The sequence below is a fragment of the Peromyscus californicus genome, unplaced genomic scaffold (genome assembly GCF_007827085.1).
Source record: "Peromyscus californicus insignis strain IS unplaced genomic scaffold, ASM782708v3 Scaffold_14__1_contigs__length_90479793_seg_2, whole genome shotgun sequence".
NCBI classification, from domain to species: Eukaryota; Metazoa; Chordata; class Mammalia; order Rodentia; family Cricetidae; genus Peromyscus; species Peromyscus californicus.
In genome coordinates this window covers 57,370,459-57,384,186 of record NW_026294436.1, presented here as the reverse complement: position 1 = coordinate 57,384,186, position 13,728 = coordinate 57,370,459, and the positions used below count along the sequence as shown (strand labels likewise).

At 51.1% G+C, this 13,728-nt stretch overlaps 2 protein-coding genes across 2 annotated transcripts in view; both read left to right on the top strand.

The window, feature by feature from the left end:
* Positions 1–2,213: 2,213 nt before the first annotated feature.
* Positions 2,214–7,367, top strand: Nhlh1 (nescient helix-loop-helix 1). The gene is made up of 2 exons (XM_052736638.1): positions 2,214–2,474; positions 5,250–7,367. Exon 2 carries the CDS (start codon positions 5,429–5,431, stop codon positions 5,828–5,830), a length of 402 nt encoding a protein of 133 aa, XP_052592598.1. The 5' UTR covers positions 2,214–2,474; positions 5,250–5,428; the 3' UTR covers positions 5,831–7,367.
* A 3,901-nt stretch (positions 7,368–11,268) lies between these two features.
* Positions 11,269–13,728, top strand: part of Vangl2 (VANGL planar cell polarity protein 2) — a 45,652-nt gene continuing 43,192 nt past the window's right edge. The window contains exon 1 of the mRNA XM_052737641.1: positions 11,269–11,380. The gene's annotated coding sequence lies outside the window, so the exon portion shown is untranslated. The remainder of the gene's footprint in view (positions 11,381–13,728) is intronic.

Below are 13,728 nucleotides of genomic sequence, written 5' to 3'. Positions count from 1 at the left end.
CCCCACTTGGTGACACTTTAATACTTGATTATAGTGTCTCCCTACCGTATGTATCACCCATAATTTCTCTCTTCCTGACAACTGCTCTCTGCTTCCTCCATGTCTACCTCTCCCTCCCATCTTATGGCTTCTCTCAGACTTTCTCAGCATTTACCCCATCCCTGAGTATGTCCCTCCATCCCTGAATCTCTGTAACAGTCTCTTTTCAGGTTTCCCCCCAAGTTTCTATCTCTTCTTATCCTGCATCTCCACCTGCTGCAAAGATGTGGCAACCTGGCCCCGCCCTCCCTCCTTCTCTGCCTCTCTGTCTCCTCTATGTCTCTGTCACCTTGTGACTATATGCTCCCTCTCCTCTGTGTCTCCTCCATGTCTCAGCATCTCCTCTTCTCTCCTTCATCACTTCCCTCTGCTTCTCCCTGTCTTCTCTCATCTCTCCCATGGCACTTCCTCCCGAGTCTCAGTCTCCCAATTTCTTGGATGGGTTGGAGGGCAGGAGGGTGGGGGAAGTAGGATTGTTGATGCTGGGGGCTCATTAGGTGGAGATTGGTTTTTAATCAGCACCATGGCAATGATGATGCAAGAACCAAGCCGCCACCTGATCCCCTGCCCCCCCACCCCCTCCTCAGGCCTCCTTTCCCCTCCAGCTCAGCCCATCTGCTGGCGCCTGGGCACCTGTCTGGGCCTGCCCAGGTGGGAGTTGGCACCTCCCAGGCCTGGGGGTGGGGAGAGGAGGGTGAGCTTGGGGAGGAATTATAGGACTCCCTACAGGGAAGGCCTCACCCTGGAGAAAGCCCAGAAAAGGTTGAGAAGATACAGTGAAGTGGCAATTCCCTCCCACAGCTTGGGCTCCTACTAGGGTCTACGCCATTACAAGCATGATCTCACTTGATCCCCACGGCAACCTAAACAGTTACAATTTACCCTATTTTGAAGAAGAAAAAAAAAAAAAAAGACATGGAGGCTCAAAGGTCATCACTTGTCCAAGGTCCTACAGCTAACCGAGCCCCTTCTGCGACCGCTCACTGTGTCCAGCATCCCCAGCCATGGCTTGTTTCTGATACTGAGGCTCAAGGGAAACGTCCTACAGCTGAATACATGGGAGAATTTCCATGCTGAAACGCAGCCCACTGCTTCTCTGTGCTTCCCTTGGCCCCAGAAACTTGCTCCCCTCTCAGGCCACCCTGCAACACACCCACACAGACACAAACACACGCATATGCACAGGCACAGACCCTGGAGGCGGCTGAGCTGTTGATGTGAACTTAATCAGTGCTCATTTGCACATGATTTTGTATCTACTTTTCTTGCTGCTCATTTGATGGGCTGCATACTCAGGCAGCCTGGACTGCCCTGCCCTCCTCTCCTAGAGCCCTTCCAATCTGGCTTGGATCTCCTCCTCCTCCTCCTATCAGCTCCTATCGCTTTCTTCCCAAGCCCCTGATTCCCTGTGAATCAGCTTGGGCTGGCCAGTCTAGAGGAACTCCCCATGGGCGGGCGGGAGGTCTCTGTCCGGAATCTGACCCCACTCCTGACCTGGTGATGGGGTAGGTGGGAAAATGGGGCCTGGAAGCGAGGCTGCCAGGGTGCTTGAGTCCCAGCATGACAAGGGCTAGCTAGGACCTGAACAGTAGTGAGAAGCAGCCCGACAAGCTGTGAATACTGTCTGTATGAGAACTTATGGGGAGGACTTTCGGGTCCTCTCCCACATTTTAGTGCGGGCTGACCTCTTAGTCTTTTCATAGTTTCGATGTTAGTGCTAGGGAGAGCCTTCTTCCCAGGAAAAGGGAGATATGGAGAAGAGGCAGTCAGAGCCACCCTGGGACTCGGAGTGGAACTATTTTAAATCCAGCCTCTTTGGAGTCTCTGCCCTGCTTGCTACTTCTAGTGTGGAGACTGAGGGGGTTCATCTGTGGTCTTGCCCTGGCTCTCGCCCCAGCCCCAGCCCTTCCCCAGCTCTCTATTTCTTGCTTATGAAATATGCATGGAGAACAGATGTCCCTGCTCCCCCACTCCCCGCCCCCCTCAGGGCCAGCCCCCGCCCCCAGCTCCCAAGGGGTTCCCAGATCCCTCTGCCAATGGCTGCCTGGCCTGGCTGTTTAATATTGATGAGGGGGCTGCTTGGGCCAGCCAATGGAGAGCTGGGGGTGTGTGTGTATCTCCATATATATATACACATAAGGGCCAGTTCAGGTGTGTGTATGTGCCTGTGAGTGTGTATGAGTGTGAGTATGAGTGTGAGTGACTCCAGTGCTTGACTAAGAGCACCCCTTCTGCCTAGGCCCTACGTCTCCACCATGTGTACCCCTCTCATCTGTCCTGGAGCCTGTTCAGCCACAATAACCTGTCCCTAAGAGCTCTAGAAACTGGTCACTAACTTTGCTGACAGATGACCCTTGAGGAGCCAGAAGAGGCTGGAGCTCTCTACACTGTCCCCCTCACTCACCAGCTTGGATCCTTTGGCAGAATCCTTCCAGGTAAGGGGAAACTATGGGCTGGGGAAGGGTGGGCATACCACTCCCCATCTCTGGCTTGAGTCCCCTCCCAGAACCTTCCCCTAGCTGGGTCTCTCTCAATCTCTGCCTCTCTCTCTCTCTCCCCCCTCCGACTTCCCTTGGATTCTTTGTGCAGCCTCGGTCAGCTGCGGTTGGAGGAAGTCGGGTGGGGATTCCTATCTTGCATGCTTGGGATTGTGGCTTCCCTCCTCCTTGGAGCCTGAGACTTTGAGACCAGACGTGGAGGAAAGACTTGGTGGGGAAATAGAAGCTGCTGCCCGGAGTGGAGGTGGGGAGAAGGGAGGGGCAGGTGGAGATGGGTTGTGACAGATGGGGAGCAGGAGAGAGAAAGGGAGGGCATCAGAGAGTGATGGAGGATGCAGGAACATGGGGATTGGACAGGGAGAGAATCCAGTTGTGATAGATGTACTGGGAACCCCGAGGCTGAACTCTTGGTTCCGGCCCACCTTGGGAGTGGGGAATTAGGGACACCACATGTACTGGGAAATGTTCTCCCACCACCCCGCACTATTTCTCTCCTCTCTTCCTTCTTTGGACCCTAGAAGATATAGGATGTTCATAATCTCAGCTTTAATCAGCTTCTGTTGTGTTGTGTTTGGTGGTCTAGTGTCCCCCCCCCCCCCCACTAAGAGTTTAGGAACGGCTCTAGTCTCAAACCTGTCTCCTGTGTGGTGGGGTGGGGGCAAGCCTAGGAGAAAGGGTGGGTCCTGTGAGATTGTCTGTCATCTGGAAAGCCAGGGCCAGGGCCTGGGAAGGAGTCTCGGTGCTTCTGTTTCTATTAAGGCTGAGCTCACTGTGGAAGACCCAGTGACTCTGGGACAACAAGCAAACTTAGCTGGCCTCCATAAGGATAGCTCCAAGAAACTTCCTGTGTCCTCCTTTGCAGGCCATGTCACAGGCTGTGAGTGAGTTTCCAGTCTTCCTTGCAGAATTTCTAAGAGGCCATGAAATGGCAAGGGCTAAATGTGCTAAGGATGGAGTTGGGGGATCTGCTGGTCCTAAGCAGCAGTATGTGCTGAGAAGAAATATCTTTCTTTGGTTCTCATGGGCAGGGTGGTAGGACCTAATGTCTACGGAGGTGACGTTGAGGAAGTTGTGCCAAGCTCCATATATCCCAGTCCACTCGACAATGACCTGTCTCTGCGTTTGCTTCCCCTTCCCTGCAAGAAACAAGGGCGGCAGAAGGTTCCAAAGTCAAGGCTTTGCAGTCCTTCCCTCACTCCTGGGGAAGGGCTAGAGTCATCGCCAACCTCCCTTGGGGCTGTTGGTCTGCCTTTCCCCTTTATTATGTGCCCTCCCCACAAACGTGTGCACACACACACACACACACACACACACACACACACACACACATACACACACACACCAAAATTTGCTACCACAACAAATAAGGGTAGAGTGTGAGAGTGTTAAGTATATTCTCGTTATGTGAGACTGATCTCCAGAACTTTTTCATCTTGTGCATGTGAAGTTCTATGCTCCTTATAAAACAGCTCTCCTTTGCCTCTTCCTCCAACCACTCCACTTTCTGTTTTTATGAATTAGACTACTTTAGAAACTTAAAGAGTGGAGTCTTAGTACTTGTCTTATTGTGTGTTCTTACTTCGTTAGTATAGTGTTCTCAAGGTTTAATCAATGTTGCAGTGTGATAGGAATCCCTTCCTATTCAAAGCTCATCGTCTATTATGTATACATTGTACTTGCATTCTTTTATCCACTCCTCCACTGGCGACCATTTGAGCTGCTTCTGCAAGCTCAAATGTTATGAGCAAGCATGGGTGTGTCAATATCTCATGAATGCTAGAACATAACTGTATTTCCAGTTGCAATTTTTTTTTTTTTTTGAGGACCATCCAGGCTGTTTTCCATAGCAGTCGTACCACTTTACAATCTTACAAACAAGGGTTCCTATTTCTTCACATCCTTGCCAACACTGATTTAGTTTTAGTTTTAGTTTTTTACATTATCTGTCTCTAGTGGATGTGGGGTGATGTTTCACTGTCTCTAGTGGATGTGGGGTGATGTTTCACTGAGGTTTTATTTTGCATTTTTTAGTGATCAGTGATGTGCCATGTATTTTCATAATCATGTTGGCCATTTGTGCATCTTCTTTGGAGACATGTCTGTTCAAGTCCTTTTCCCGTTTTAAAATTAGGATATGCACTATTTTGGTTGTTCCGGACTTTCCTCTTTTGAGATTGAATATTACTATGTATCCAGTCTCAAATTCACAATCCTCCTGTCTGTCCCAGTCTTCCGAGTGCTGGGGTTGCACAGGCATATGCTGCCACACCTGGCTAAGAACTTCTTTATATGCTCTGGGTGTTAGCTTATTATCAGATATATGGTTTGTGACCGATTCCTTACTCCGTAGGTTGAGATTTCCCTGTGGTAATTGTTCTTAGTGCACTACAGTTAAGTTTGATGGAGAATTTTGTTTTCTTTTTGTTTATGCTTCTGTTCTCATATTCAAGAAATGACTGCCAAGTCCAATGTCTCGACAGATTTCGCTTAGTTTTCTTCTAGGAATTGAGCGGTTTTAGGTCTTCAGTTGTTCTGTTCAGTGTTAGCTTGCCTGCGGTGTCTTTTCTAGGACTTTCTCTTTCCTCTATTTTTCCTCCCACTCCTTTCCACCCGCTGGGCTCTCTAGCTTTGGACAGCCCTGACTCCAAGTTTCGGCTGTCACCTCTTCCACCCCTTCAGCGGTCAATTCTTAATTCTCCTCCTCTGTTTCAGGCTCCAGGCTGGAATCCTGACCATGGAACCTTGAAGTGACTCTGCTTCCCTGAGCTCAGTGGCAGACCCCAGCACTCCAGGCCCTTCCAGCCTCTCTCCTACAGCCAGTTTTCAAGCTCCGAGAGGGAGGGAGGGGGAGGGAGGTGATCCGGCTTTCACTAGGCCAGGGGCTTTTCATCATGATGCTCAACTCCGACACCATGGAGCTGGACCTGCCTCCCACCCACTCGGAGACCGAGTCGGGCTTTAGCGACTGTGGGGGCGGGCTGGGCCCGGATGGTGCTGGGTCGGGGGATCCCGGAGTGGGCCAGGTCCGGAGCTCGGAGCTCGGAGAGTCGGGCCGCAAAGACCTGCAGCACCTGAGCCGTGAGGAGCGCAGGCGCCGGCGCCGCGCCACGGCCAAGTACCGCACGGCTCATGCCACGCGGGAGCGCATCCGCGTGGAAGCCTTCAACCTGGCCTTTGCCGAGCTGCGCAAGCTGCTGCCCACTCTGCCCCCAGACAAGAAGCTCTCCAAGATTGAGATCCTGCGTCTGGCCATCTGCTATATCTCCTACCTGAATCACGTGCTGGACGTCTGAACTCAGCCCGCTCCCGGCCCTGGATTCTCCCCTCCTCCCGGGGCCTCTCCTGAGCCCCTTGTCACCACGCATTACTTAGAATGGCCGTCTCCTTCCCATCCCGGAGGACCAGGCCCACGCCTCTGGTCCTGAAGGCCAGTTTCTTTTCACTGACCCAGGCATGTTCTCATGGGTTCTTTCAGAGAGCTGGTCAGAGCCGCTTGCCAGAGGGGTCAGAATGGAGTCCTTGCTGGATTTACTAGCCTTAGCCTCTAATCAGCTGCTCTCTCTTCTGCCCTATGTCCAAGTTTTCAGAGACGCTAGACCCAGATTTTCTTTCTGGCAATGGTGGGATTCCACTTCAGAAGGGAAAGTGACTAGCAGCGGAGAGGGGAGTGGGTTCCTAAGTCCCAGACTTCTCTAGCCATGCCTGGGGGAGGGATGGGCTCTTGGGACACAGAGAGATGAGTGAGGTGACTCCTGGGTAGCCAGGGGTTATAGAAAACGTCGGCCTTTCCTTGTCTATCTTGTTCCTGAGGCTTAGAATATACAGACCTCAGACCTCAGCTCTTACTGGTAGTGAGTGCCTTGCCTTCTTGGAGCAGTCTGGCCACTCCCCTGTCCCTTCTCACTTCTGCCAGTTGAGTTTTCTTCCTTTCCCGGTGGCGGCTAGAAAAAGGAAAACCTCAGTCCTGGGACGAGAATGACATCTTCAAACAGCCTAGGGCACCGTGCAGACGGCCCAGGCCCTGGGTGGGGCACTCGGCAGCAGCTGCTTCCAATCCCAGCAGACCTTGAAAACATGCAAACCCCATCAGCTCCTCCCTCAGACGCAAGGGGATGCCTGCTACTGGCCCCTGTGCATGCTCTAGGGCCTTATTACACTTTCCCCCTTCCTTTCTTGAGCTGCCGTGGGAAGAAGGAAGGTGCCCCGCCCATGCTGCTGAGCCCCACCTGCCCATTGTAGCCTGTGAGTCGATGGGCCTTAGAATCCCTGTAGAAGAAATGAACTCACTGCTTTTCTATGCTCCATCCACCCTCAGACCAAACTCCTAGCTCTACAAGGATATTTATTTATGTATTTATTTATTTATTCATTATTTATTTATTTATAAATATTACTATTTATTACTGAGTTATGCACTTTGGGGTATGATGGGGGGGCTCCCCACAGCTAGCTCTAGCTGGGACCCTCCTTTCTCCCTGGTAACTTCTTCCCTTTCCTTGCTCCTTCTCCAATGCAGGTGTGTGTGGGGAATCCCTTCACCCACCACACCAGCACCCCTTCCTCAGCTCCATCTGTTCCCATCTGTTTCCTCTGGAATAGTGCCCCTCTCCCTGCCCCTCCCCTTCTGGGTGTCCTCTCTCAACCCCTTGACAATCCCACTCCAGTCCTATCTATCCATCTCCATTCCTCTTATCGGCCCTGCTTTTTCCAATACCACCAAGAGCAGGCCCCAGGATCTGTGTCTGGTGTCCTGTGTGTAAGTCTCTCTCGGGTTGCATCCCTAATTTCTTACAAAGAGAAAAATTAAAGTGACCTCGATCTAGTACCAGATATGGCTGTGGCTCCTTTGCGTCGGGAAGCTGGCCTGAAGATTACGGAAGGTGGATAGCGAGGGTCCCAGGCGTTGAAGCCTCTTCAGAGTGTCGGTATCATGAAAGCTTCATGTGGTAAATAAATGAAGACAGAGCAGAGGGGTTACAGAGAAAAGAGGTCATGCATAGGCCCCAGGTCTCCTTCCAGAAATTCCATCTTAGTGTTCACTGAGTGACACTTTCTGTTTTTCAGATCTTCTCACTATGGTCTTGAGAGAAGGCAGCTGAGTGTCCCAACAGAACCCAAGTGAAACCCGTGTCTGTAGGTCCAAGCTGCTGGAGAAAGCCATGGTACAAAATCAAGGCATTGCCTTTTCTGTTATCATCTCCAGGCTTAGGTCAACATTACTTGAAACCTCAGTACTTTGTCTGTTCTGTGTTCCCCAGCATTAGATGCAGGATGGAGCATGATGGAGGACAGGATACCGAGAGAGTGAGGAAAGGGATTAAAAAAAAATAGAGAGTGCTCAGTGGCTGGGTTTGTGAGGCTGAGGCAGGCAGTCACGGGTTCAAGTCCAGCCTGAGCTCCTGCCCGAAAACACCAAAGGGGGAAAAGTTGCTGAGCTGGCATCAGAGAGATTCTAGAAACGATCCTGAAATCAATGTATAAAGACATGTCAGGCCAGAGTCAGAGAGCACCTCGGCCAAAGCCACACAGCTATTAGGGATACAGTGAAGACTCAGACTTAGATATGGCTTCTTTTGGGGGAGCAAGCGGGTCGATGGAAGACAGGGTCGCATGTAGGGACACAGTGAAGACTCAGACTTAGATATGGCTTCTTTTGGGGGAGCAAGTGGGTTGAAGGAAGACAGGGTCGCATGTAGCTCAGGCTGGCTTTAAATTTGGCACACAGCCGAGGACAATCTTCATTGAGACCTTTCCACCCGCTAACTCCCGAGTGCTGGAATTACAGGCATTTACCGCGATATCTGGCCTCCCTAAAATGACCCAGCCTGACAGGTGGTGCTCTTTTGGACTTCCTATTTTTAAACAGGAACACGGATAAAACAGAGAGACCCATCGCATGCTTGGGAAGGCGAAAGGTCTGGAGATCACTCTACAAGGAAAACAGAAGATACATTTGGGGCTTTTGTTTTATTCTTGGTTTGATGCTGGGGATGGGACCGGAGGTCTCACACATTGTCGGCAAATAAATGCTCTACCACCGGGGCCCCGGAGGCGGGTCTGGGGGTGTGTGGGGGGAGGAAGGATATCTCTCTTGATAAAAGTGTATTTAGGACTATATAATATTTATAGTATAGTTAGGGGCAGTTCAATTGGTAAAGTGCATGCCTCGCATGCATGAAAACCTGGGCTTCCCTGGCATTGCATAAAAGGGGTTGGCTGCACACCTCTACCCCTGGCACTTGAAGGGGGAGGCAGTTGGATCAAAGTTACCCTCAGGTACAGTTGAGGCCACCCTGGCATATGTGAGAGCCTGCCTCAAAAAAACAAAGCAAGCAAAAAGTAGATTTAGAGGTAAAACCATCCTCATCTTCAAATACTAAATGAAGAAACAAAAAATGGACGTTCTATGTGGCCCCAGATGTTGAACCATGACCACTGAGTAGAGGCTATGGGATAATAGATTTTAAATCCGAGAAAAACTTGGCAGTTTTTTGTAGTACCTGGAGCTGTCCAGCCTCAGAATCACCTGCCCCAGAAAGAGAAATCCAAGCAGAGGGACTGGAGAATCTAGTCTATAAAGAGACAACTAGAACACATTCCCACTCCAGATGGAATTCTGGCTAGAGACTGTGGAAGAGCCTTTCCTAATTTAGGGCTGTGTAAGACGGCTAAACGTAAAAGCAGAGGGCGGGACATGCTGAGACATCCTCTGGTACCTGAAGGGTGATGACAGAATGCCATTAGCAAGAAGGGTTTGGATTCGAGTTGGAAAGGGACGCCTAAGATCTGATGCCTTCTCTTTTGCATGTGAGTTAAATGAAATATCCTACACCCATAGCCTGGCAAGAGGGTGGGCTGAACTGAGGCCAGGAAAATCTAAGAGCTACTAAACACCGGTGTTGGAAGGACCCTGGAAGGTCCCTGGGTCCAGCTCCCCCTGACACCCCCCATCCTTAGGTGTCTTCCTCCCTGCCTTCCTTTTAAATTTTTGTTTGTTTGTTTTTCAAGACAGGGTTTTTCTGTGTAGCCCTGGCTGTCCTGGAACTCGCTCTGCAGACCAGGCTGGCCTTGAACTCATAGAGATCAGCCTGCTTCTGCTTCCTGAGTGCTGGGATTATAGGTATGTGCCACCACCGCCTGGCCCTAATTTTTAATTTTTCTTTTTTAAATTGAGACCAGGTATCATCATGTAGCTCAGGCTGGACTCTGACTTGCCATCCTCCTGCCCCAATCTCCCCAGGGCTAGAACTACAAGAGTGCACCACTGTACATGGCCAACACCTTTGATTACTTATTTACTTACTTATTTTTATACAAAGCCACATTAAATAGCCCAGGCTGGACTTTAACTTGCCAACCACCTGTTTCTGCCTCCAGAAAGCTTGGATTCCAGGTGTGTGCCACCGTGCCTGGTAACACCTTTGTTTCAAAGACAGGTGCCTATCCAGAAAAGTGATGTGACTCACTATGGCGACAGACTGGGATTATAAACCAAGTCCCAGGATCCTGAGTGTGATTCCAAGTGTCAGCACTATGCCTCTGTGCTCAGGGACCACCTCCCTCCCTCCCAGGCTGGAGAGCAGAAGGGTTAGGGGCCCCTCCCCTCCCAGGTCCCTGGGGCCTGAGGGTGATGAGAGAGGGCGAGGGCAGCTGCAGCTGTTCTGCTGCTAACTCCGAATTTCTTCAGAAAATCAATTGGCCTCGGCTGCCTGCCGCTCTGCTCTGCATGGCAGGACAGGGAAGGAGGCAGAGAGTGAGGGGGGAGGGAACGGGAGGCAGGGGACAGCGTGGAGCTGTGAGGGAGACAGGACAGTCCCTGGGCTGAGGGCAGGAGAGAAAAGTGGAAGCTGCACAGCGAACAGGCAGTGAGAGAGGCCAGAGGCAGAACAACAGAGCTCGGTTCACATTGCTCCAGAACCCAGCTCCAAAGCAGGGCACGGTGACTCACGCCTGGAATCCCAGCACTAGGGAGGCAGAGACAGGAGGATGCTCCCAAGTTCGAGATCAGTTTGGGCTATATAGAGAGTTCTGGGCCAACCAGGGTTACAGAGCAAGACGCGACCTCAAAACAAAACGAAACAAAAAAACAAAAGAAGAAACGAAATGAAATGACCAGACAAAAACAAAACAAAGCAAAACCCAGATCCAGAGCCAGCAGGGTGTGAGCGAAGGGGATGTCGGGTAAGAGGGGAGGCTATTTGGAGACCCAGATGAGGGACAATCTGACACATCATCCCTTCCTCTTCTAGCGCCTATGCACAGCATGGCGTCTTGCAGTTGCTCATCCCCTGGTGACCACAGGCCCTGATCTTCTAGGCCTGTCTGCTATAATCGCTCCCCAGCGCTCTGTCTCAGAAAGCCTTAACTCAGTGACAGCAGAAGGCAAGGCCCCAAGGTCTTCAGAATGGGGTCTCTAAGCCAGTCCTCTCTGCGCGTGTCACACACACACACACACACACACACACACACACACACGCACGCACACGCACGCACGCACACACACACGCACACACACACGCGCACACACACACACGCACACGCGCACGCGCGCACACACACACACACACACACACACACACACACACACAGTGCAGTAGACTGGCAGACATATGGCTCCTTTGTGCCCACACAATGGAGGCCCTGTTTGTGTCCCTTTACAGCCTGGGCATAGAGCTCGGGTGCTCCTCTCTCGGCTCACCCACCCCTTCCTTCTCCAGGCCCCATGGAGTGCTGGCCTTGTTTGTCTCCTCTTCCTCTCTTCCTGGAGAGCCCCATCCTTTCTCTTTCTGCTTCTTTCTAATGACCTGTCCGGCGGCGCTTTCAAATTTGACCAGGTCTGGAAGGTGAGTTAACAAGAAAGTCGCCACCAGGGGTCATTAACACGGGAGAAGAACACACAAATCCATTTGTCTGTAAGACTGGGAGGTATGGATGGGGTGGGCTGGGAAACAGGGCCAGGCGGCAGCGACACTGTGCAGGGGGAGAGAAAGCCCAGCCCGTACCTGGCAGCCAGAGGACTGGAGGTGACTCAGTCCCTTTCCTCCCTCCCGTTTCACCTCCCTCCCTTCTCCCCCTCCTCTTCCTGTTAGTATTTTTGAGGCAGAGAAAAGAACTTGCTGCCATCCTCCTGCCTCAGCCTTCTGAGTTCTGGGATTACAGGTGTGGGCAGCCTGGTCTACAGGGAGAGTTCTAGGACAGCCAGAGCTACACAGAGAAACTGTTTCAATAACAGGAGAGAGAGAGAGAGAGAGAGAGAGAGAGAGAGAGAGAGAGAGAGAGAGAGAGAGAGAGAGAGAGATCCATACAGCACATGTTCATTAAATAATACCACGGGGACAGTAGCTAACAGGGTCAGCATGTACTTCTGTATGGTTTCTTCACTGTATGAGGTAGCAGGTTACAGCAGCGGAAGAGTCTTCCACCAGACCAGCTGTGCTCCAGGGAGGATGGATATACATCCTTAGAGAAGGGGCCCTTGGAATCAAGCCTCTCGTAAGGGTTCCTGAAAATTGGTCCGGAGTCAATCATCTTTGGAGAGTTGGGAACAAGAAATCTGCGAGACATATACTAAACTAAGTGGAGAAATTATAGCCGAGGAAGCAGGGGTGGAGTGTGGGTTGAAGAAATAGAATAGGGTGTCAGAGACGCCTGTAAGGACCTTTTTCATTGGCTTCCTTCTCCAGTCCTTCTTTTCTGCAAACCTCCATCATTGCTTGTTGAACACTGCCCCCTGCTGGCCACTAGTAGAGATGGTGTTCAGTCTTCCCCTTCCTGATGGAGAGCAGCTTAGAAACTGAAAAGGGGTAGAAACCCGTCAGTCTGCTGACAAAGAACAGAGAAATTGCTGGTGTGGCGTGCGACCTAGGATTCTGTTTCTGGAAGATGAGGGAATGTGGGGTGATGACTAGGTATGCAGACTAGACTTGGTGTTTTATTACATCTATTAATTGACTAGAATTTCAAATCATTTTTGTCTGTGGCTGTTTCGTTTCGTGTGTGTATGTATGCACCTGCACCTTATGCTTGTTTCTTGTGGGCACATGTGCACACACACTCATGCACACACACTCATGCACACACACATACACACAGTGGAGGCCAGAAGTGCTGGATGCCCCAGAGCCGGAGTTACAGGTGATTGTGAACCACCTGATGTGGGTGCTGGGGACCAAACTCTGGCACTCTGCAAGAACCGTGTGCACTCGTAACCTCGGAGGCACTGTCCAGTCCCTTCGTGCCTTTCTTTCTGTAGGAATCTGGGTGGCAGCTGTTAGGTAGGGAGTAAGAACAAGGCGCTGCTTTCTCCTCTCCCCTGGAGGCCTCTTCTCTCCCTCTGACTTATACTTCTTCCTTTCAGCCCCATCAGCCACATGGCTGTTAGCATGTTGCAGTTTTTGGTTCTTGTCCCACACTTCATTTTCAGCTTAGACACTTGCTTTTCTCTCACGTGGAAGACTTGGATCTTCCAGGAGAAGTGAGGGGAGAGATAAGGGTCTGAGATCACAGCCTGTCTGCTCTCTACCTCTTTTTTTACCCTTCTGTTCTCCACGATATTCAAGTCCTGTTCTCTCTGTCTCTGTCTCTGTCTCTGTCTCTCTCTCTCTCTCTCTCTCTCTCTCTCTCTCTCTCTCTCTCTCTCTCTCTCTGTTTTTCGAGACAAGGTTTCTCTGTGTAGTTTTGGTGCCTGTCCTGGATCTTGCTCTGTAGACCAGGCTGGCCTTGAACCCACAGAGATCCGCCTGACTCTGCCTCCCTAGTGCTGGAACTAAAGGCGTGCGCCACCACCGCCCGGCTGTTTTCCCTTTTATAATCTTAGAGGATTCTATTCCACCCAGTGCAACAAGTCTCTACTGAAAAGTCATGTGTATCCAGCACTGCTGCAGGTTCTAATCCAGGCTCAGCCAGGCCCATTCACATCTACTCAGGATGGGATGTGTGGGCATAGACACAGAAACACTTGAGTTATACTGAGGGATAGAAGTGGTTCAGGGAAGACTGAGGAGGGTGGGAACAGGTAAAATCTAAGCTGGGTTCTGGAGGCCAATGGACTCCCCAGGCCTGCAGTGTGGTTACAGCATGTTGCCAAGCACCCCCTTCACACATTCCCTTCTTCACTGGACAGAGGCACTCTTTTCCCAGGTGTGGGAGTGCTGACTCATGGGAGTCTCTCTCCAAGACTTGCCTTGGGAGG